The 23,032-nt window shown below is 46.1% G+C and overlaps 1 protein-coding gene across 4 annotated transcripts in view; it reads left to right on the top strand.

The window, feature by feature from the left end:
* Positions 1-544: 544 nt before the first annotated feature.
* The window catches only part of sh2d4a (SH2 domain containing 4A), a 51,559-nt gene continuing 29,071 nt past the window's right edge, over positions 545-23,032 (top strand). The window contains exons 1-3 of one of the 4 annotated variants that reach the window (XM_070865959.1): positions 545-893; positions 2,681-2,978; positions 19,689-19,848. In XM_070865959.1, the coding sequence (XP_070722060.1) occupies positions 2,813-2,978; positions 19,689-19,848 (326 nt within the window). In that variant the 5' untranslated portion in view covers positions 545-893; positions 2,681-2,812. Of the gene's footprint in view, positions 928-2,680; positions 2,979-19,688; positions 19,849-23,032 lie in introns of all 4 variants that reach the window. The other 3 variants (XM_070865968.1, XM_070865950.1, XM_070865978.1) reach the window with 3 other exon arrangements.

Below are 23,032 nucleotides of genomic sequence, written 5' to 3'. Positions count from 1 at the left end.
GCTTTTGGACGTCCAGTGGTCGTGAGAGGCGCTATATAGATGCGAGTCTTTCTTTTTAGTAGATGTGGCCCTTACGGCTAAAGGAATCAAGGGGTATGGAGAGAAAGCAGGAATGGGGTACTAAAGTTGCATGATCAGCCATGATCATATTGAATGGTGGTGCAGGCTCGAAGGGCCGAATGGCCTACTCCTGCACCTATTTTCTATGTTTCTATGTTATACCCACTCCCGGTGACTGTTGTGTCCTTTAACGCTGTGTCCAGCCCACACCTCATCCCAGCAACTGTTTCCAAAATCAGTCACACCTTGGGGTGAGCGTCCAGCATCGAGCCACTCGCCTGGGAGCCTTGGGCCCGCCCACTCCCTCCCCATTCGCAGGTGAAAGGTGTAACAAACACCGGGGGCGGGGCGCCGGCGGCTGATTGGTCGGGGCGCGTGTCAATCAGCGGGCGGGGGACGGGGCTATGCTAATGAGGCGGCTGGCTGGAATTTGCGGAATGCGGTGGCGCTGCCGGTGCAATTTATCCACCCCACGCCCCATTAACCCGCAAGGGGATTGAAGGAGAAGTCTCCGCCCTGGCTCCCCGGGCAAGAGCTGCCAGCCGCTGTAGAGGTGTGCCTTGGAGCCGGTGCCTCAACCCAGTCAGGGTTCCCGGGGCATGTTTTGGCTCGGCAGTGCATTTAAAAAAAGGAGTTTTATTCACCCGGGCGAGTAGATTGTCTGCACCGTCTGCTATCGCAGCCTGTTTACATCCAGGGACCGCTGAATCTACACACACCTCATTGAGATCTCGTGTCATGTGATGTTAGAAATAGCCCAGGATCGACCGAACTTCCTGATCCTATGAGTGCAGGAAGTTGGGCAGAAGGGAGCCCTAACTCCGGAGAGCAAGGTGTGGTGAGTTACTCCCAATTCCCATCGGTAAGGTGAAGATTGTCGTTGAGATGTATTTTTTTAACGCTTAGATTAATTTTCCTGAATTTCCCCCCGAGGGATTTCTTCTTGGAGAAATCAGAGGCGCTGACTAAACACGGACTTCCTGGTCTAAGGTTTCTGAATGCAAGTTGCGAAACAATCTCCCTCCTTCAGAGGTGACAATTTGAAGCTGTTGTTTGTAACTTCACCTGTCTGGTTTTCACCGCTGCGTTCTGTGGCATTACACTTTTACTTTTCATGCCAGCTATGCCTGACAAACAACGTGTGGCATGCTCGATATTGTCACCTATTAAAGTAACAAAACTATTAAGTGTCCGATTTAGTGAGCTGGCTTTAATCCCTGTGTAGTTTGATATAATGGTTAAAATTAACTTTTTCAAACGCCAGTCTGGCATCAAACGAATTGAGGTGAGAACGGTTTATTTCACTTCAGACGAGGTTGCCCGACTGATCTCATCCGCAGAGTTCACTTATTATTTATAGTTAGCGAGAGCAAGAACTTCAATTTCAATCTTTAAACTCAATAAATTGCGAAATAAAAGCTCTCGTTATAAGTGAAATTCTTGGCAGAAATTCGAGAAGCCTGTGTGTTTTCAATTCCAAACTATACAGCATCGTGACATTTTCATCAAATGTTTTCTCTTTAAAATGGGAGCAAAAACAGAATGTGGCTTTCTTCACCCGAGCCCCTAGCAGCCATGACTCATGCAGTACACTATTCATGGGGAACGCTCCATTGCTAGTGATGACCCCCTGAAAAACGTCATTGCTTGTACATTGGAGGGCCCTTGCCAAATTAACCAAGCTCGAATTGAATTTCGGAGAGTGGGTACACAGGAATGCATTACACGTTTGTGACAATTCAATCAGTGCAAGTCTTTGAGGCATTCTAAACTGCAAGAGCAAAGTATTTTGATTTTGTTTTAAATTTCTTGATTATTTTACAGCCTTTAACATAACTTTTGCGGTTTGTTTCATGTGCATTACATCTTGTTGGTATTGTCTAGCTCGATATTGTTGTCAAGTACCAGGATTTATTGCATTATATTATGAATCATTGGTTGTATTGTGGTTTTGGAAATGATTCCTATCGGTGGAATTGCCTGGCAAGTATTTCAGTGACTAGGGCATTTATGTAAATGACACAGTTAACGTAGGAACAGGAGCCAGCCATTCAGCGCCTCGAGCTATTGGGTTTAATGTTTCATCAGAAAGATGGCCTCTCCAATAGTGTAGCACTCCCTCACTACTGTACTGAAGTGTCAGCCTGGAATATGTGCTCCGGAGTAGGGCTTGAACCCACGACCTTCTAACTCCAAGGCGAGAGTGCTCCCACTGCGCCATGGCTGACCTCTTGAGAAGACAGGTATACTCTTGGATATCTGCTGAGGCCTCTTTTACACATCTTTTAGGAGGTGCAAATGAGCTGACTGGGCTGGGGAACTGTCCTATTTTTTTTCTCCCTTCCTGCTTGACCTAATGGCAGTTAAGTTGGTACGAAATTGGGTTTTCCCTTGAATCCTACCAATGCATTACACACTGTGTTGAAGTTTCACTGTAATTGCTTTTTTTAGTAACCACTGAGTGATATTTATACACTTGCATTTAGAATATTATTTGCCTTTGATTTCCCCCTAGCTTTTCATTTCTGTTAGGGGGGGGGGAAGCAGAAAGCAAATGTTGGGATAAATCTTGTCCTATACGTTGGTCGGATTGACTATATTCTGTTTTCCCCCTCTATAGGTGACCGGAGAAGGAAGCACTTGTTACACTTTTAAGTTTTCCCCTGCTGAATTTCAGCCGCTCGATAGGCTATGTAACCTTGGGTTTGGTTTTTGAAGTTCGAGGAGCCGGCAAAAGATAAAAGCTGTGAGAATGCTGCAGCAGATATTGGACACCATGTACATTGAACCGGAGCTTCTGGCTGAACTGAATGAAGAACAGAAGCAGATACTGTTTTTTAAAATCAGACAGGAACAGATTCGAAGGTGGAAGGAAAAAGAAGAAAAACTGCAGCCGGAGGAAAGAAAGCCTCAAACAAGTAAGCTAATGTTTGTCTTGTCACCAAGCCCACATGCTTTTTCAGACAAAAATTTGTGTAAAATGTACAACATTTTTTTAAAGGTGGTTCTCCTTGGAGCAGAGAAGATGAGCAGGAGATTTAATAGAGGTGTTCAAAACCATGAAAAATGTTGATAGAATAAATAAGGAGAAACTGAGAGAAGGTCGGTAAGCAGAGGACACAGATTTAACATAATTGGCAAAGTTACCAGGCGGACAATGAAGAGAATTTTTTTTTAGCGCAGCGACTTATGACCTGAAAGGGTAGTGGAAACGCCCTTTCAAAAGTGAATTGTATATAATCTTCAAAAGTAAATTTTTGTGGGGCTATAGGCAAAGAGGGGGAGTGGGACTAAATGAATAGTTCTTTCAAACAGCCAGCACAGACACAGTGGGTTGAATGGCCGCCTTGTGTGCTGTAAGATTCTGCAATCACTAGGCTTCCAAATCTTTCATTGGGCCTGATAGCCTATGCCATTTGTCAGTGTGGTGGAAAATGTGTTCTGGAATGAATTAGAAAAGGTTTGCTGTGTGCAACGTGCTGCTTTTGAGCAGAGCTGTTGTAAGAAAACACGACTCAATTTAAAGAATTCCAAATTTCAGCTGCTCACTTGCAGACCAGCTGTGTTGTGTTTATGACATCATATTTTTTTCTCTCTCATATGCACAATGACATTTGGCATCTTCCTGCTTCATTGCAGACTTCATTCTGGAGTTGTATCCAGTAAATTAACCTTTCCAGATGGAGTATTTGGCCTCTGTTTAAACCAAACCGCTTGCAGCCTTGGTGTCCTATTTAGAAACATAGAAACATAGAAAATAGGTGCAGGAGTAGGCCATTCAGCCCTTCGAGCCTGCACCGCCATTCAATGGGTTCATGGCTGAACATGCAACTTCAGTACCCCATTCCTGCTATCTCGCCATACCCCTTGATCCCCCTAGTAGTAAGGACTTCATCTAACTCCTTTTTGAATATATTTAGTAAGTTGGCCTCAACAACTTTCTGTGGTAGAGAATTCCACCGGTTCACCACTCTCTGGGTGAAGAAGCTTCTCCTCATCTCGGTCCTAAATGGCTTACCCCTTATACTTAGACCGTGCCCCCTGGTTCTGGACTTCTCCAATATTGGGAACATTCTTCCTGCATCTAACCTGTCTAAACCCATCAGAATTTTAAACGTTTCTGAGATCCCCTCTCATTCTTCTGAACTCCAGTGAATACAAGCCCAGTTGATTCAGTCTTTCTTGATATGTCAGTCCTGCCATCCCGGGAATCAGTCTGGTGAACCTTCGCTGCACTCCCTCAATAGCAAGAATGTCCTTCTTCAAGTTAGGAGACCAAAATTGTACACAATACTCCAGGTGTAGCCTCACCAAGGCTCTGTACAACTGTAGGAACACCTCCCTGCCCCTGTACTCCAATCCCCTCGCTATGAAGGCCAACATGCCATTTGCTTTCTTAACCGCCTGCTGTACCTGCATGCCAACCTTCAATGATTGTTGTACCATGACACCCAGATCTCGTTGCATCTCCCCTTTTCCTAATCTGTCACCATTCAGATAATAGTCTGTCTCTCTGTTTTTACCACCAGAGTGGATAACCTCACATTTATCCACATTATACTTCATCTGCCATGCATTTGCCCACTCACCTAACCTATCCAAGTCGCTCTGCAACCTCATTGCATCCTCCTCGCAGCTCACACTGCCACCCAACTTAGTATCATCCGCAAATTTGGAGATGCTACATTTAATCCCCTCGTCTAAATCATTAATGTACAATGTAAACAGCTGAGACCCCAGCACAGAAACTTGAGGTATCCCACTAGTCACTGCCTGCCATTCTGAAAAGTACCCATTTACTCCTCCTCTTTGCTTCCTGTCTGACAACCAGTTCTCAATCCACGTCAGCACACTACCCCCAATCCCATGTGCTTTAACTTTGCACACTAATCTCTTGTGTGGGACCTTGTCGAAAGCCTTCTGAAAGTCCAAATACACCACATCAACTGGTTCTCCCTTGTCCACTCTACTGGAAACATCCTCAAAAAATTCTAGAAGATTTGTCAAGCATGATTTCCTTTTCGCAAATCCATGCTGACTTGGACCTAACATGTTACCTCTTTCCAAATGCACTGCTGTGACATCCTTAATAATTGATTCCATCATTTTACCCACTACCAATGTCAGGCTGACCAGTCTATAATTTCCTGTTTTCTCTCTCCCTCCTTCTTTTTTTTAAAAAGTGGGGTTACATTGGCTACCCTCCACTCCATAGGAACTGATCCAGAGTCTATGGAATGTTGGAAAATGACTGTCAATGCATCCGCTATTTCCAAGGCCACCTTCTTAATACTCTGGGACGCAGACCATCAGGCCCTGGGGATTTATTGGCCTTCAATCTCATCAATTTCCCAACACAATTTCCTGACTAGTAAGGATTTCGCTCAGTTCCTCCTTCTTACTAGACCCTCTGACCCCTTTTATATCCGGAAGGTTGTTTGTGTCCTCCTTAGTGAATACCGAACCAAAGTACTTGTTCAATTGGTCTGCCATTTCTTTGTTCCCTGTTATGATTTCCCCTGATTCTGACTGCAGGGGACCTACGTTTGTCTTTACTAACCTTTTTCTCTTTACATATCTATAGAAGTTTTTGCAGTCCATCTTAATGTTCCCTGCAAGCTTCCTCTTGTACTCTATTTTCCCTGCCCTAATCAAACCCTTTGTCCTCCTCTGCTGAGTTCTAAATTTCTCCCAGTCCCTGGGTTCGCTGCTATTTCTGGCCAATTTGTATGCCACTTCCTTGGTTTTAATACTATCCCTGATTTCCCTTGATAGCCACGGTTGAGCCACATTCCCTTTTTTATTTTTACGACAGACAGGAATGTACAATTGTTGTAGTTCATCCATGCGGTCTCTAAATGTCTGCCATTGCCCATCCACTGTCAACCCCTTAAGTATCATTCGCCAATCTATCCTAGCCAATTCACGCCTCATACCTTCAAAGTCACCCTTCTTTAAGTTGTGGACCATGGTCTCTGAATTAACTGTTTCATTCTCCATCCTAATGTAGAATTCCACCATATTATGGTCACTCTTCCCCAAAGGGCCTCGCACAACGAGATTGCTAATTAATCCTCTCTCATTACACAACACCCAGTCTGAGATGGCCTCTCCTAGTTGGTTCCTCGATATATTGGTCTAGAAAACCATCCCTTATGCACTCCAGGAAATCCTCCTCCACCGTATTGCTTCCAGTTTGGTTAGCCCAATCTATATGCATATTAAAGTCACCCATGATAACTGCTGCTCCTTTATTGCATGCACCCCTAATTTCCTGTTTGATGCCCTCCCCAACATCACTACTACTGTTTGGAGGTCTGTACACCACTCCCACTAACGTTTTCTGCCCCTTGGTAATCCATAGCTCCACCCATACCGATTCCACATCATTCAAGCTAATGTCTTTCCTTACAATTGCATTAATTTCCTCTAACAAGCAATGCCACCCCGCCTCCTTTTCCTTTCTGTCTATACTTCCTGAATGTTGAATACCCTTGGATGTTGAGTTCCCAGCCTTGGTCACCCTGGAGCCATGTCTCCGTGATGCCAACCACATTGTATCCATTAACAGCTATCTGCGCGGTTAATTCGTCCACCTTATTCCGAATACTCCTTGCATTGAGGCACAGAGCCTTCAGGCTTGCCTTTTTAACACACTTAGACCCTTTAGAATTTTGCTGCAAAGTGGCCCTTTTTGCTTTTTGCCTTGGGTTTCTCTGCCCTCCACTTTTACTCATCTCCTTTCTGTCTTTTGCTTCTGTCTCCATTTTGTTTCCCTCTGTCTCCCTGAATTGGTTCCCATCCCCCTGCCATATTAGTTTAACTCCTCCCCCAACATCACTAGCAAACACTCCTCCTAGGACGTTGGTTCCAGTCCTGCCCAGGTGCAGTCCGGTTTGTACTGGTCCCACCTCCCCCACAACCGGTTCCAATGCCCCGGGAATTTGAATCCCTCCCTGCTGCACCACTGCTCAAGCCACGTATTCATCTGAGCTATCCTGCGATTCCTACTCTGACTAGCACGTGGCACTGGTAGCAATCCCGAGATGACTACTTTTGAGGTCCTATTTTAAATTTAGCTCCTAGCTCCTTAAACTCGTCTCATAGGACCTCATCTCGTTTTTTAACCTATATCGTTGGTACCAATGTGCACCACGACAACTGGCTATTCACCCTCCCTTTTCAGAATGTCCTGCACCCGCTCCGAGACATCCTTGACTCTTGCACCAGGGAGGCAACATACCATCCTGGAGTCTCGGTTGTGGCCGCAGAAACGCCTTTCTGTTCCCCTTACAATTGAATCCCCTATCACTATCGCTCTCCCACTCTTTTTCCTGCCCTCCTGTGCAGCAGAGCCAGCCACGGTGCCATGAACTTGGCTGCTGCTGCTCCCCCCTGATGAGTCATCCCCCTCAACAGTACTCAAAGCGGTGTATCTGTTTTGCAGGGGATCCCTGCACTACCTTCCTTGCACTGCTCTTCCTGTTGGTCTTTCATTCCCTATCTGGCTGTGGACCCTTTACCTGCGATAAGACCAACTCACTAAACGTGCTATTCATGTCATTCTCAGCATCGTGGATGCTGCAGAGTGAATCCACCCTCGGCTCATATTTGACTCCAAATTGAGCTTCTGACCCTATATCCTCTCCATCACAAAGACTGCCTACTTCCACTTCCACCCCCACCCCCCAGCCCATAACGTCACGCGTCTCGGACCACAGGCCATCAGCTGCTCAAACCCTCATCTGCCTTTGTTACCTCCAGACTTGTCTATCCCATTGCGCGTCTAGCCAGCCTACCATCCTCTACCCTCCATATCCGCTTCAGCTCATCCAAAACTCTGTTGCCCATGTCCTATCGCAACATGTCCCACTCGCTCATCACCCCCAGTCCTTGCTGACCTGCATCGGCTCCTGGTCCCCCAACACTTCCAATTTAAAATTCTGATCCTCAAATTTAAATCCCTTTATGGCCTCGCCCCTCCCTATCTCTATCGCACACCTGGGCGATTTCTCACATTCTACCCTCTGTAAACTTGAGGTCATCCAAAACTCTGCTGCCCGTGTCCTAAACTCGCACCAAGTCCTGTTCGCCCATCACCAATGTTCCCTGTAAGCTGCGTGATCACGCAGCAAAGTGGAGGTATCACGCAGGCTGCTCACACGCTGTCCCGTCGAAGATACCGCACAGCAAATTTAAAGGTACCACGCATGTAAATAAACAGGCCGTGCACCCAGGATAATATTTCGAGGGATCATTGCCCATCGTCCCTGTGCTCGCTGACATACATTGGCTCCCAGTTAAGCAATCCTCGATTTTTAAAATTCTCATCCTTATTTTCAATTCCCTCCATGGCCTCGTCCCTCCCCATCTCTGTAATCTCCTTCAGCCCCACAAATCCTCTGAGTTATTTGCGATCCTCTAATTCTGGCCTCTTGAGCAGCCCTGATTATAATTGCTCCACCATTGGTGGCTGTGCCTTCAGCTGCCAATGTCCTAAGCTGTGGAACTCCCTCCCTAAATCTCTCTGCCTCTCTACCTCTCTTTCCTCGTTAAAACCTACCTCTTTGACTCATCGGCCCAGTTTCGCCTTACCTGGCTTGATATCAATATTTGTTTTTTAACGCTACTACCTTTTTAAAGATGCTATATAAATATGTTGTTGTTGTAATCTCCTCCAGCTTAGAAACCGCAACCCCCCCCTCCCCCCAAAAAAAACCTTTACACTCTTCCGACTGTGGCCTTTTGTGTGTCCCCTTCCCTTCACCCAAGTATTGGCGGCCATGCCTTCATCAATCTCGGCCGCATACTCTGGAATTACCTCCCTAAATCACTCCACCATTCCTGCTCCCCCTTTTTTAATATGCTCCTTAAAACTCACCTCTTTAACCAAGCTTTTAGTCGTCCTTTCTAATTTGTATTTGAGCTTCTGTGAAACACCGTGGAACATTTTTCTATGTTAAAGGTGGTATATAAATGTAACTTGCTGCTATAGTTGGCAACACTAGTCTGGATAACCTCTGCCTTTAATATTAAAGTACTTCAGATAACGTGCCCCACCTAAGATCACCTCTAATCACAGAGGCGTCAGTACAATGTTCATGTTGATGTAGACTGGGAACGGGAACAATAATGTGGCTACTGTGGGTTCCTCTTGTGTTGCCCTTCTGGAGAGAAAATCTCACAGCAGCCACACCATATTCTGTTCTGTGTCGTTTGGGGTGCTCTGATCTTGATGGGGTCAGACCACTTCTGTATTTGGGGGAAGGGAGCTTTCAGTGAACTGATGCTTGGTGGGACCATTTCCATTTCTTTAGATTTTGAAAAATTGATCTAGGTTGTAAAAGAGGAAAACAAACCAGATTCGTGGTCACATTTTATGGAGAAATTACTTCAGGTAATGGAGGTGCAGATACTTGAGTGGCGGTGTTTCGGGGGGTGGGGTCTCCTGAGTGGGAGAAGCCTGGGGAATGTTTGTATATTTTAGGAGTGTTAGTAATTGTAGAAATGTAAAAAGAACCTTACATTTAACCATACCTTTTTGTTTCTGTCTGGTTTTTTTTAAATTGCTGACTAGATTTTTGTGTAGGGAGTGGGAGAGATTGATTTTTTTATTTGTGGGTGTCACTGGCAAAGCCAGCATTTATTGCCCATCCCGAATTGCCTTGAGAAGGTGGTGGTGAGCTGCCTTCTTGAACCGCTGCAGTCCGTGTGGTAAAGGTACTCCCACAGTGCTGTTAGGTAGGGATTTCCAGGACTTTGACCCAGCAATGATGAAGGAACGGCGGTATATTTCCAAGTCCAGATGGTGTGCAACTTGGAGGATAATTTGCAAGTAATGGTGTTCCCATGCGCCTGCTGCCCTTGTCCTTCTAGGTGGTAGAGGTCGTGAGTTTGAGAGGTGCTGACTAAGAAGCCTTGGCGAGTGGCTGCAGTGCATCTTGTAGATGGTACACACTGCAGCCGCAGTGTACAGTGGTGGAGGGAGTGGGGTGCTAATTAAGTAGGCTGCTTTGTCCTGCATGGTGTCGAGCTTCTTGAGTGTTGTTGGTACTGCACTCATCCAGGCAAGTGGAAAGTATTCCATCACACTGCTGATTTGTACCTTTTTGTAGATGGTAGAAAGACTTTGGGGAGTCAAAAGGTTAGACATTTGCCGCAGAATACCAAGCCCCTGACCTCCTCTTGTGGCCATATTATTGATGTGGCTGGTCCAGTTAAATTTCTAGTCACTGGTGACCGCCAGGATATTGATGGTTGGGGATTTGACGATGGTAATGCTGTTGAATGTCGAGGGGCGGTGGTTAGGCTCTCGCTTGTTGGACATAGTCATTGCCTGGCATTTGTGTGGCGCGAATGTTACTTGCCACTTCTCAGCCCAAACCCGAATGTCGTCCAGGTCTTGCTGCATGCGGGCATGGACTGCTTCATTATCTGAGACGTTGCGAATGGAACTGAACACTGTGCAATCATCAACGAACATCCCCACTTCTGATCCGTTGATTGTGGGATTGCTTAGCCCTGTCTATAAGCATGCTGCTTCCACTGTTTAGCATGCATGTAGTCCTGTGTTGCAGCTTCCCCAGGTTGGCACCTCATTTTTAGGTACGCCTAGTGCTGCTCCTAGCATGCTCTTCTGCATTCCTCATTGAACCAGGGTTGGTCCCCTGGCTTGATGGTAATGGTAGAGTGAGGGATATGCCGGGCCGTGAGGTTGCAGATTGTGGTGGAATACAATTCTGCTGCTGGCCCACAGTACCTCCTGGATGCCCAGTTTAGAGCTGCTAGATTTGCTTAGCACGATGGAGTGTGTCCTCCGTGTGAAGACAGGACTTTATCTCCATGGATTGTGCGGTTATCACTGCTACCGATGCATCTGTGACCGCGAGATTGGTGAGGACGAGGTAAAGTAGGTTCTTCTCTTGTGTTGGTACTCTCACCATGGCCCAGTCTAGCAACTATGTCCTTCAGGTCAGCTCGGTCAGTAGTGGTGCTACCGAGCCACCCTTGGTGATGGACATTGAAGTCTCTCAGCCAGAGTATATTGCTATCCTCAGTGCTTCTTCCAAGTGGTGTTCAACATGGAGGAGTACTGATTCATCAGTTGAGGGAGGATGGTAGATGGTAATCAGCAGGAGGTTTTCTTGCCCATGCTTGACCTGAAGCCATGAGGTCATGGGGTCCGGAGTCAATGTTGAGGACTCCCAGGGCCACTCCCTCCCGACTGTACACCACTGTGCCACCATCCTTGGTGGGTCTGTCCTGCTGATTGGACAGGATTTACCCACGGATGTTGATGGAGGAATCTGGGACATTGGCTGCATGATATGATTCTGTGAGTATGACTGTCAGGCTGTTGTTTGACTAATCTGTGTGACTGTTCTCCCAATTCTGGCACAAGTCCCCAGATGTTAGTGAGGAGGACTTTGCAGGATTGGCTGGGGCTGAGTGTGCCATTGCCGTGTACGAAGCCAGTGCTGGGGGTCGATGCCGGGATGGTCCATCCAGTTTTATTCCTATTATTGCTTTTCATAGTGGTTTGTTACAACTGAGTGGCTTGCTAGGCCATTTCAGAGGGCAGTTCAGAGTCAACCGCATTGCTGTGGGTCTGGAGTCACATAGGCCAGACTGGGTAAGGATGGCAGATTTCCTTCCCTCAAGGACATTAGTGAACCAGATGAGGTTTTATGACAAAATGATAGTTTCATGGTCACCATTATTGAGACTAGGATTAATAGTCCAGTAACCTAACCATTATACTACTGTTCCCATTGCTGGATTCCTGAGCCAGACAGCATGAGGGAGCTGAAGACACTGTTGAATTTAAAACTCTTGCTGATTTTTTTTTTTATTCATGTAGTATCTTCTTGAAGCAAATAACCTGGATCCCACTCCCGCTCAATGTTGGAACAAAAATATTGCTCATACAAAGTCAGCAGAATGACGGGCAGGAGTAAATTGATATTTGAATTGTTATTTTGCTAATTAGTGTCCGTTGTGAATCAGTGGGAAGCACACTCGCCTGTGAGCCAAAAGGTTGTGGGTTCAAGTCCCACTCCAGGGACTTGAGTACAAAAAAAATATAGACACTCTAGTGCAGTGCTGAGGGAGCCTGCACTGTCTGAGGTGCCGTCTTTCAGATGAGACATTAAACTAAGGCCCCGTCTGCGCTCTCAGGTGGACGTAATATGGCACTATTTTGAAGAAGAGCAGGGGAGTTATCCCTGGTGTCCTGGCCAATATTTATCTCTCAATCAACATAACAAAAAAACAGATTATCTAGTCATTATTACATTACAGTTTGTGGGAGCTTGCTGTGTACAAATTGGCTACCGTGTTTCCTACATTACAACAGTGATTACACTCCAAAAGTACTTCATTGGCTGTAAAGTGCTTTGAGACGTCCGGTGGTCATGAAAGACACTTTATAAATGCAAGTCTTTCTTTAATTTAGGAGTTTTCATTCCCATTGGTCTGTTCTCCTTTATTGATCCCTATCTTTCCTATTTTAAAACTTGTTCTCTCTCAAAAGATGTACTTTTCGATAAGACTAAAGCAAAAATCTATGTACCGTATTTATGTGTGTATCAGATGAGCAATTTATGTCCTCTTTAGGTTAAAAGTAGAGGGTCGTTTTATCCTCTGAGCTTAACTTTAATGTTTTCCTGCTGGCTGATTTCTCTCTCTGCTGGGTCGTTCCTACACAGACTGTGAATCCAGCAGCACACCAGTACACTCCTATTGGCTGCTGGTTCCCTCTGCTCTTCCAGCATTGTGATATTTAAATAGCTCCCTCCTGGCTCCTGCTGCTGCTTCTCCCTGTATCTACCCTTCTTGGGCTGTGTCTGGTTTACATAGAATTTCATAAAATCTACAGCACAGAAACAGGCCATTCGGCCCAACTGCTCCATGCTGGTGTTTATAATCCACACGAGCCTCCTCCCACCCCTCTTCATCTAACCTTACCACCATAACCTCTCTTCCTTTCTCCTTTCTGTTTTTATCCAGCTTCCTCTTAAATGCATCTTGTGCTATTCATCTCATCATCATCAAAGACACGGTCCCTCGAGCGAGGATGACTGGCTTCCATAAAGAGTTCACAGATGTTTCAATGAAGGACCTGATGTTCCAGCCTCAACTACTCTGTTTAGTAGCAAGTTCCACATTCTAACCACTCTCTGGGCAAGAAGTTTTTCCTAAATTCCCTTTTGGACTTATTAGTGAATATCTTGCCCCTAGTCTTAGTCTCCCCCACAAGTGCAAATATCTTCCCTTTCATAATCTTAAAGATTGCTATCCGGTTAACCCTCTTCTTGAGAAAAGAGCCCCCAGCCTGTTCAATCTTTCCAAATAGGTATAACCTCTCAGTTCTGGTATCATTTTTGTAAATCTTTTTTGCACCTTCTCCAATGCCTCTAGATCTTTTTTTATAAGATGGTGATCAGAATTGTGCACAGGACGCCAAGGTGTGGTCAAACCAAGCTTCAATACAAGTTTAACATAACTTCTCTGCTTTTCAATTTGGTCCCTCTAGAAATTAGAATCCAAAGTGGGAGTTTGGACTGAAGTTGTGCAGAGAGGTGCCTGTTCGATACAGTGCTGGAACAATGGCACCAAGCTCCTATTGTCTATCACTCTGCTCCACCAAAGGTTTCTCAATTAGATTCACACCCCAGCCTGACCTTCACCTTAATGTACCTGCTGTGGGCGGACTGAATCCTTTTCTCATCCCTTCGCTGTGGGCAAATGCATTCTTTCCCAACAACAAAGGATCCCCTTGTCCTCACCTTTCACCCCACCAGCCTCCACATTCAACGGATCATTCTCTGCCATTTTTGCCACCTCCATCGTGATCCCAATCGTATCTGCCCCCTCCCCTCTCAGCATTCCCTGGTCCATTCCGCAGTCACCCCCAGCACCCCCTCCCCTTCCCATGGCACCGTCCCGTGCACGTGCAGGAGATACAGCACCTGCCCTTTTACCTCCTCCCTTCCCACTGTCCAGGGCCTCAAACACTCCTTTCAGATGAAACATTGATTTACATGTATTTCTTTAAATTTAGTATACTGTATTCGCTGCTCACGATGTGGTCTCCTCTACACTGGGGAGACCAAACACAGATTTGCGGAACACCTCCGTTCAGTCCGTAAGCGTGACCCTGAGCTTCCGATCACCTGCCACTTTAATTCTCTGCTCCGCTCCGACTCTGACCCCTCCGTCCCTCGGCCTCCTACACTGTTCCAATGAAGCTCTTTACAGCCTCCTGGACTCAACATAGAGTTCAACAATTTCAGACCACAACCTCTGCCCATATTTTTCTCCCTTCCCTCCTTTTATTTTTTAAACCACTCCCCCTCCTCCCTCCACCCTGATCTTACGTATTTTTTCTCTCTCTCTTTCCCATGGCAGCTGGTCATTTATTCACACCATATCTACGCATCTTTTTCTAACTTCTGCCATTACCATCTCAAGTCGGCCCATCATCCCTTTTGTCTCTCTTCCACCCTATCACAGACCTTCCCTTTTTGTTCTTTCCTCCCCTCCCCTTTTGTGCTCCTTAAGAATCTGTTCATTTTGAACATTTGCCAGTTCTGACGAAGGGTCACCGACCCGAAACGCTAACTCTGTTTCTCTCTCCACAGATGCTGCCTGACCCGCTGAGATTTCCAGCATGTTCAGTTTTTATTTCAGATTCCAACATCTGCAGTATTTTGCTTTTATATTCTGTTCGCTCCTCTCCTCCTGTGCTATTTAAGTGCGCAATTCTCAGCAGCTGGTTTTGAAAACCAGAGGGAGGGCGAGAGAGGGAGGGCGAGAGAGGGAGGGCGAGAGAGGGAGGGCGAGAATTTAAATATAACTGCACTGGAGGGCAGACCAGATTAAAAACGGATGGGAGCGTGCTGTTTGAAATGACAAAACACAGCGGGAATATATTTGTGGGCATAAGATGAGAATGTTGGTGCTCTGGAGCTTTGTAATGTTGCCGACTGTCTCCGAAGAGAACTGCATGGATTGCTTTTGAGGAGGGAACATCCTGTTATAAGTAGGGTGCCAATACCTGGGTATAAACGGCAAGTCCAGTTATAATGGGCCCAATCCTGGCCATGACTTGCATCAAATTTTTTGGAGTAAGTTTTTTCTGGTGTAAGTTTAAAAAAAATGCCATTTTCCCCTCAAAATTTGCTCCAGAGTAAGTCAGCTAGGTACGATTTAAAAAAAAAAAAAAAAAAAAATTTTTTTCAAAAGGGGGCATTCCCAGACACTTACGCCAGTTTTGGCCATTTATGCCACTTTGGTTAGCTAAAACTTACTCCAAATTGACTTAGGTCAGCGTATGTGGCCAGCTCTGAAAAACCTTGCGGGCAGTTAAGAAATCGGCGCAGGTTAGTACATTTAAAGCACCAAGACTTACCAAGCACTAAACCAAGCACAAAAATAAGCATTCAATAACAAATAAAAATAACAAGGAAGCTGAGGACCTGCACCAAGACTTTCAAAGCACTAAACAAGCCACAAAAAATAATAAGCAATCAATCAGTAACAAATAAAAAAAATAGAAGTCCTGCCTTTATGCCTGAATCAAGTTTTTTTTAAAAGTCTCCCCCCCCCCCCCCCCCCCCCCCACCCCCACCGGATCAAAACACTCTTTCTTCCCTCGCCCCCCCACCCCCCAATCAAAACTCTCCAGCACAACCATCAATGAATAAAAAATAAAACTGAAGTCCTACCTCGGCCCGGGAACTCAGCGGGCCGGCCGGTGCGGGAGGCCACTCAAGCCGGGGATAGGGTGTGGCGATGATCGGGGCGTCCCTTCGGCCGGGGATAGGGGCTGCAAGCATCGGGTCCTGCTCACAGCCCGCAGGACATGCTGGGAGGGCCGGAGCATGCGCGCAGGTGCCGGCCTTTTGTTCCGCCCCCCCCACTTCACAACGCACGCCACGCTGGGACTCGGGAGAGCGGCCGGGATGGGACGACTTTTTTCCGGCGCCGTTTCCAGTGTGCAAAGTCGGCGCACTTAAGGTCAGTGTGCTGAAAAAAGGGGTTGGGCAAAATTGGGCCCATTAATAGGGTCATACAGCACAGAAGGAGGCCATTCAGCCCATCGTGCCTGTGCCGGCTCTTTGAAACACCCTTTGATCTATCACAGTATTTTTGAATTGTTTTGTAATTTAACAAAAAATAACGGATTCGGTCTGGTTGAAAATCTCCGAATGTTTCTAAGTGCAACTTGAGCAAAAGTTAGTTCACGCAAGTGGAGTTTTAGGTGCAGCTTTGAACATCATCATTCCTCAGTTAACCCCTTTTTTGAGGTTGGGAGTTGAGGGGTGAGGGATGGGGACGGGATATAGACAGAATGAAGTTTTAGTGATTGGATACATTGCATGTTTTATATATTTAAACAAAAATTAGATTGCTTGGGGAAGATTAAACCACAGAAAAAGCTGTAAAAGCAAACGTTTTGAGGGACAGAGTTGTCTGTGTGTTGGTACCGCTTTATCGAAACAAGCAGCAAGTTGTAGAACTCCCAACTACCTTCCTCTGATGCGAAGAAAGCAGTGCAGAGGGTGTTTGCCTTCTCCCTGCCAAAGCCATCATTTTATGTGCCGTTTACATAGCGCTGCTTGAACCAGTATGCAATTTAATCAGGAACTGCTGTTAAATGGAGACTTGTGATGCTGTGCTATGCAATTTTCCACTTGGACTCTTAATTACCCAGAGCGGCATAAAAATATAAAATGGGGACAAGTGAAGCCTTCATTAGCCAGAGCTGAATATGTCAGCCCAGCACCTGGTGTTTGGGCGAACCATGGAGACACTACGTTTCATTCATCGATGTGGAGTTAACTTTGTGTTTTGGTGTGGAAGGAGGGTGCAGCGCTGGAGATAAAAGCAAAGAAAGAACTTGGATTTCTGTGGTGCCTTTCCCGACCTTGTGATGTCTCAAAGCGCTTCACAGCCAATGAAGTACTTTTGGATTGTAGTCACTGTTGTAATGTAGGAATAGCGGCAGCCAATTTATGCACAGCAAGCTCCTGCAAACAGCAATGTGATAATGACCAGACAATCTGTTTTCGGTGTTGCTAGTTGAGGAGTCAGTATTGTCCAGTTTAAAAACCTGGAATTCTCTCCCCCAAAAGCTATGGATGCTGGGATAAATTGAGCTTTCAAGACTGAGATGGGTAGATTTTTTTTTAGATAAAGATGTCGAGGAATATGGAGCTAAGGCGGGTAAATGGAGTTGAGGTACAGATCACCTGTGATCTAATTGAATGGCGGAGCAGGCTCCAGAGGCTGAATGGCCTACTCTTGTTCCAATGTTCTTGGACCAATCTCCCTCGCAGGTTGAGATCCTGATCTTGGCCATGCCACCAAGGACAACAAGCAAGGTTCTTGTGCTTCACCAAGATGTTACCGAGAAATTCAGTGGATGAGTTATCACGCGCAGCGCCACCCAGTGACTGAAAAGCAACATCGGAGGAGAAATTATACATGACCTCGTGATTTTTATCTGATGCACTAATCAGGTGGATGTCAGGTATTGTGGTCACACCAGACTCCTTGGTGAGAATGTGAAACTCGCTACAACATGGAAAGGTTGAGGCGACTAGTAGAGATGCGTTTAAGGGGAAGCTGGATAAGTGCACGAGGGAGCGAGGGATAGAAGGTTATGTTAATAGGGGGAGATGAAGTAAGATGGGAGGAGGCTGATGTGGAACATGAACCCCAGCATATACCAGTTGTGCCAAATGTTGTGCTGTACAATTCTGTGTAGGGTGCCAGGGAAAAGTCCTCTGTTCTTGGGTTATGCTTGAACTGTATAAAACACTGGTTAGGCCACAGCTGGAGTACTGTGTGCAGTTCGGATCGCCACATTACAGAAAGGACATGATTGCGCTGGAGAGAGTACAGAGGAGATTTACGAGGATGCTGTCTGGAGTGGAGACTCTTGGCTATGAGGACAAATTGGATAGGCTGGGTTTGTTTTCCTTGAACAGAGGAGGCTGAGGGGAGACCTCATTGAGGTATATAAAATTATGAGGGGCCTAGATATAGTGGATAGAAAGGGCCTATTTCCCTTTAGTTGAGGGGTCAACAACCAGGGGGCATCAATTTAAAGTAATTGGTAGAAGTCTTCGAGGGGAAATTTAATCACGCAGAAGGTTGTGAGGGTCTGGAACTCTCTGCCTGAAAGGATGGTAGAGGCAGAAACCCTCACTATATTTAAAAAGTACTTGGATGTGCACTTGAAGTGCAGTAACCTGCAGGGTTACGGACCTAGAGCTGGAAATTGGGATTAGGCTGGATAGCCTCTTGTTGGCTGGCATGGACACGATGGGCCAAAATGGCCTCTTTCCGTGCTGTAAACTTCTATGATTCTTCAGAATAGTGCAATGGCATCTTTTCCGTCCACCCAAGAGCAGACGGGGCATCGGTTTAACGGCACCTTCGACAGGACAGCGCTCCCTCAGCACTGCACTGTCGGTCTGGACTTTGTACTCGAGCTGCTGGAGTGGGACTTGAACCCGCAACCTTCTGACTCGGACCGGCTCGATCTCGGCTGCAACGTCCTTCGCAGTCGGATGGCCTGCTGAAACTCGTCATTCAGACTTGCAGAGGCAGAACGGCCAATCCAGCTCCATGCTGGGACCATACCCCTTGCACAGTTTGCAACTCCCAGGAATGGCTGGGGAACACGAATTGTTGGGGAGGAAAACTTTCATTAAACTTTGAGGTATTTTGAGCCATCCGTATGAATGACTCCTGCACCAAGCTCGATTTATGCTGGGCTGATTTTCTTTTTTTAGAAATAACTTGTATTGTGAATTCATCAAAGACCAGAGTCAGGAGATGGTGTTCCTGCAGTTTCGTTCAGTGAAAAGTAAGAGAATAAGAGCTTTATTGTGTACTCGTGACAGAGTACTGCCCATTAACGGTTGTCTCAAAATCTTCCATTACTGTCCCAAACACACCTAAATAACGGATGCCTGGGAGCAATTACCAAGTTGAAACCTTGCAAAGCTCCCCCCCCCCCCCACCCCCCCCACCTTCTCGGGTGGGAGTGGATAGTGGGCCGTGGCTGGGACAGGGGCACCAAGGGCTGGAGATCACATTTCCCCCGCAATCTCCATTGCCAAATGCAGCCTCCAGCCCTCACCAGCTCCTTCCCTTGTCACACCTCCCACTTGAAAGGAAAAAATGAAAGGGAGGTTGTGGAGACAGGGCAGGTACGGAGCAGCCTGAGACCTGCAGACTGGTGGAGAAAATGTGTCCTGCAATACTGTGTGGATTCTTTCCCATCCCCTCCCCCATCATTCACGTTTCCCCCTATCCCCCCTACTTCCAGTGTGATCCCCTTCCTACCACCCCTCCTCCCCATCACTACTCCTATCTCTTCCCTTTTAAACCCTGCGTGTTGGTGCCCTCCGCACTGGCGCAACCACCATACATAGGCGCATCCTTTGCATTGATACACTCCAAGCTCTCTCGACTGTGGTATTTAATTTGAGGAGCAGAACCACAGAACAACTTCAGTGCGCAGTTCTTCCAAGATCTCCAATTAGGAATGTGAACTGCTTCCTTTAGCAAATATTTATAATGACATTCAAACTATCTCCTTCCACGTACAGGGAATGGGAAGTCAGTCAGCTGGTTGATGGCAGCGGATAATGACGTGTGGGTCTGGGTAATGGGTGATGGCCCAGGAGACAAACGCTACGACCAAATTTGTGATGAAATAATTGCAGAGCGTGCAAGGCAACAGGCTCAGAAAGAGGCGGGAGAACTGAGGTATGGAATATTCCCTTTCCCGTTCTAGCATTGTGCGGTAACAACATTCTTTATTTACAGCTTTTAGTGACGGGATATGAAAGTCAAACCTGCAGCACAAAAGGCCCTTTGAGCCATCCTCGAAAGGCAAATGGCTACAGTAGAGTGAAAACTGGTGTCTGTACAGTTTTGCTTTCTTTAGTTAAGGAGTGATATCCTTGCATTGGAGGCAGTTCAGAGAAGGTTCATTCCTGAGATTCCTGAGATGAGGGGGTTGTCTTATGAAGAAAGGTTGAGCAGGTTGGGCTTATACTCATTGCCGTTTAGAAGAATGAGAGATGATCTTATTGAAATGTACAAGATTCTGAGGGGGCTTGACAGGGTAGATGCAGAGAGAATGTTTCACCTCGTGGGGGAATCTAGAACTAGAGGGCATTGTTGCAGAATAAGGGGTCGCCCATTTAAAACTGAATTGAGGAATTTCTTCTGAGGGTTGTGAATCTTTGGAATTCTCTACCCCAGAGAGCTGGGGAGGCTGGGTCATTGAATATATTTAAGGTGGAGATAGTCAGATTTTTGAACAATAGGGGAGTCACGGGGTTACGGGGAGCCGTCAGGGAAGTGGAGTCGAGGCCAAGAACAGATCAGCCATGATCTCATTGAATGGCGGAGCAGACGCGAGGGGCCAAATGGCCTCCTCCTGCTCCTATTTCTTATGTTCTTATGTATGTCAAGAATCTTCCAATGCTGGTGATGATTTTGGCATAAGATGAAAGCTAAGCTTTTATAAACCAAGTTGAAGGCGATTAACATGTAAAACCTACTTCAGGTTTGGGTCAAAGATGCATGGTGTTTAGCATGTCAACAAATGAGCTAACCAGTATTTCAAAGGGGGAAGTGGTTCTACATCCTGAAGCAATTCATTCCGTACGCAGGTTCAAATGGAATAGTGATGGTGATGCTGATATATTAATGTACTGCTGCAGTGAGTCGCTGGGCATCTGATATGGTTGCTAGGACCGCCTGACTGGGTTGTTGAGCAGTGGCAGTGGAATGTGAGAGAACAACCTCCTCCTGAGGTAAAAATATGTGATGGGGTCATTCTGGGCCACTGTCTCCAACATCACTATTGGCTGGTCACCTGTGCCTGCTGTCTGTGCTAGGCTTGGAAAATCCTGAAGGGTGGGGGTGGGGGAAGAAGAAGAATTTAGTGCAAGAGTCGATTGTGTTCGAATCCTAACTTTAATGTTGTACAAATGAAACCATGAAACATCTCAAACTCGCATGCTTTCATGTTTGGTCTTGGAGGCAAGTCAACAATTTAATTTCTCTGCCATCTGCCCTGCGTTACTCCGATCTCGGTACCTCAACGAACCAAGGCTTTGTTTATATATAAAAAAAAAATCTCAAGTCATCTTGTGTGAACCCATTCCCCAACATAAACTCTCTTGTATTTCTCAAATGCAGAGGGAAAGCATCGTTTTTGAAAGCAGTTGTGTTGGCCTGGTGATATTTCTAGATGAAGATATCCAATCATAGAGCCACAGTGTTTGTACTTCAACAACAACAACAACTTGTATTTATATAGCGCCTTTAACATAGTGAAACATCCCAACGCACTTCACTGGAGTGTTATAAGACACAAAATTTGACACTGAGCCACATAAGGAGAAATTAGGGCAAATGATCAAAAGCTTGGTCAAAGAGGTAGGAGCGTCTTAAAGGAGGAAGGAGCAGTAGAGAGCCGGAGTGGTTTAGGCAGGGAATTCCAGAGCTTAAGGCATGAGCAACAGACGGCATAGCCACCAATGGTTGAGCGATTATAAACTGATGCTCGTGAGGGCTGAATTAGAGGAGCGCCGATATCCCGGATGGTGGGGGTGGTTGTGGAGCTGGAGGAGATTAGAGATAGGGAGGGGTGAGACCATGGGATTTGAAAACAATGATGAGAATTTTGAAATTGAGGCATTGAATAACCAGGTGCCAGTGAAGGTCAGCGAGCACAAGGGTGCTTTAGTGTTAATATGAAGCCAATCCTACATTTTAGTTATAATTACAGGTGCAATTGCTGTCTGACTCTTGGATTTGGTTCTGTTTGGTTGCTATTCCGAGCTGAGACGGCAGTTGATGGGCTGTGGCCAAATTGCACTGTAGTTCTCGGCTTTAAAGGTCTGGAGCGAGCCCTTGGCTGTTCCCATCTCCGAGTCATCAGGTGGAGGGTTCGAACCCCACTCCAGATAGTCCCGGCAGGTGGAGAGCGGAGCTGCAGCTTTGAATTCCAGGTTGCCATCCATCGGTATACTTGCGTCCCGAGTGTGGATGGTCCCCCTCAGTGTATGGATTGTGGGAGCCCATAAAAGCTGCCCGCCACGTAGGATTAACCTATCGGCTGGTATAGAGATAGCTATGGCCACGGTAGAAGTGCTCGTGTCGCAGCCTGTCACACTGTTGATCAGCCTGTGAAACCTTCCAATACTGCACATTATTCTCCAGGACATGAAAACAGCAGCCCAAGGGGCTTAACTTCAACTCTTTAATTTAGCTTTGTTTCAATGAATTGCCATTCAGTTTCATTGTACTGCTCTTGGTTGGTGCCAGCATTTAATTGTGAAATAAATGAGTTGGTTACCCGTTATGGCAACTGATTTTGAGATCTCAAATTCAGGTATTTTGAATTGAGACTTTCAAAACTTGTCTACTTATCTTAATGGACTACAATTAATATCGGTCTAGTCCTCTGTATCTGCCAAATGTTGCACAGATATAAGGGGGGGGGGGAACGTTCATTGCAGTTCCAAACACCCAAAATTCATTTTCACTTCCCCCCCGCCCCCACTTTCAGATGCTGAGTAACCTGCTATGCATTTCCTGTTTTGACTGAATAACGTGGCTTATTTTTATCTTGTGGTTCGATGCGGTTATTAATAATTAACATTCAAACATTTTTTGAAATGATCTTTGGGTTTTCTTTTTTAATCCATTTTGCAAGTCTGTCCCGCTCACATTTTATGTACAGCAGGGAGGGTCGCCCTTGGTTACAAATAGTAATAATCGGAATCGCTTCGAATCAAGTGACTGGTAGCCTGTCTAACGATGCAGTGAAAGGTTGCTGTTGTTCTGACTGTTTGCTTTTATGTTGCCGCTGCCAAACTCTCTGATAGAAGGTGGCAAAGTCTGGGGTGTGAGATTCCTCGGGTCACGATCC

Source organism: Pristiophorus japonicus, chromosome 2 (assembly GCF_044704955.1).
Source record: "Pristiophorus japonicus isolate sPriJap1 chromosome 2, sPriJap1.hap1, whole genome shotgun sequence".
Taxonomy (NCBI): Eukaryota; Metazoa; Chordata; class Chondrichthyes; family Pristiophoridae; genus Pristiophorus; species Pristiophorus japonicus.
Note: the sequence above shows the minus strand (reverse complement) of the source record. Positions and strands in the feature narration are given on the sequence as shown.